Source organism: Fulmarus glacialis, unplaced genomic scaffold (assembly GCF_000690835.1).
Source record: "Fulmarus glacialis isolate BGI_N327 unplaced genomic scaffold, ASM69083v1 scaffold27389, whole genome shotgun sequence".
Classification (NCBI taxonomy): domain Eukaryota; kingdom Metazoa; phylum Chordata; class Aves; order Procellariiformes; family Procellariidae; genus Fulmarus; species Fulmarus glacialis.
The window spans coordinates 312-1,395 of NW_009233092.1; the positions used below are offsets into that span (position 1 = coordinate 312).

Consider the following 1,084-nt stretch of genomic DNA (forward strand, 5'->3'; position numbering starts at 1 on the left):
GACTTGAAGGCAGGCACTTCCCCCCGCTTTGCCCTGTCCCAACCTCGGAGGGCCAAGGGGAGCAGCAGAGAGGGGCGAGCGGGAGGGGGTTTATTAACTCTTTTCCTGCTGGTCCCTCGCTCACCTTCTCCCCTTTCTTGTTGCTGGTCCAGCTGAGAAGGGGGGCACAGGGCTGGTGCTGGAGGGGTGGGGAGGCCCCTTGGGGTAGCGCTGCCTCTGCGGCGGAGCTGGGTCCCCCACCGAGCACTGAAACACTGGGGTTCAGGTGGGGGGTTCTGGTGGCTGGAGGAAGAGGTGAGAGCAAAGGAGAAGGAGATGCAGCCAGCGAGCGCCTGAAGGGCCACACACCCCTCTCCTGAAGGGCAGAGAGGTGTGTGGCTGGCGGTGGTGCCGCTGGAGGAGATGCTCCAGGCTCGGCTGGGGCTCCACAGCTCTGTTGTGCCCCTCTGCTGGCTTCCTCTGCACGGGGTGCGGGCACACACCGCCGTCCCGCCCGGGCAGGGGAAGGGCATGGCCGTGCCCAGCCCTGAGGCCATGTCGTCTTGCAGCCGGAGGTGTCGTGGATCCCCAACAAGCACTACTCCGGCATCTACGGGCTGATGAAGCTGACGCTTACCAAGGCGCTGCCCTCCAACCTCTCCAAGGTCATCGTCTTGGACACCGACATCACCTTTGCCACCGACATCGCTGAGCTCTGGGCTGTCTTTGGGAAGTTTTCTGGTGAGGACAGGGTGCCCCTGGGGCCCTGGCAGGGCCCTGGGTGCTGGGCTCAGGGTGGCAGTCCCCATCTGCCACAGCACCAGCGCAGTGGGTTTGCTTGGGCCATCTGAACCTACAGCAAGACGGGCTGCATCCACCTCCCTCTGTTTCCTCAGACAAGCAGGTGATTGGGCTGGTGGAGAACCAAAGCGACTGGTATTTGGGCAACCTGTGGAAAAACCACAAACCGTGGCCGGCCCTGGGACGTGGCTTCAACACGGGTGAGTGTGGGCTGCCGAGGTGGGCCCTGCAGCCTGATGGTGCATCCAACTGAGGCGGCGCTTGGCACGGGGAGGCTGGGGAAGGCTGAGGTGAGGCAGGAGAG

General features: G+C 64.2%; 1 protein-coding gene across 1 annotated transcript in view; it reads left to right on the forward strand.

Moving 5' to 3' along the window:
* Nucleotides 1-548: 548 nt before the first annotated feature.
* The window catches only part of LOC104082178 (glycosyltransferase-like protein LARGE2), a gene marked incomplete at its 5' end in the record, with an annotated part of 4,485 nt that continues 3,949 nt past the window's right edge, over nucleotides 549-1,084 (forward strand). The window contains 2 exon segments of the mRNA XM_009585195.1: nucleotides 549-720; nucleotides 876-980. Of these exon segments, the coding sequence (XP_009583490.1) occupies nucleotides 549-720; nucleotides 876-980 (277 nt within the window).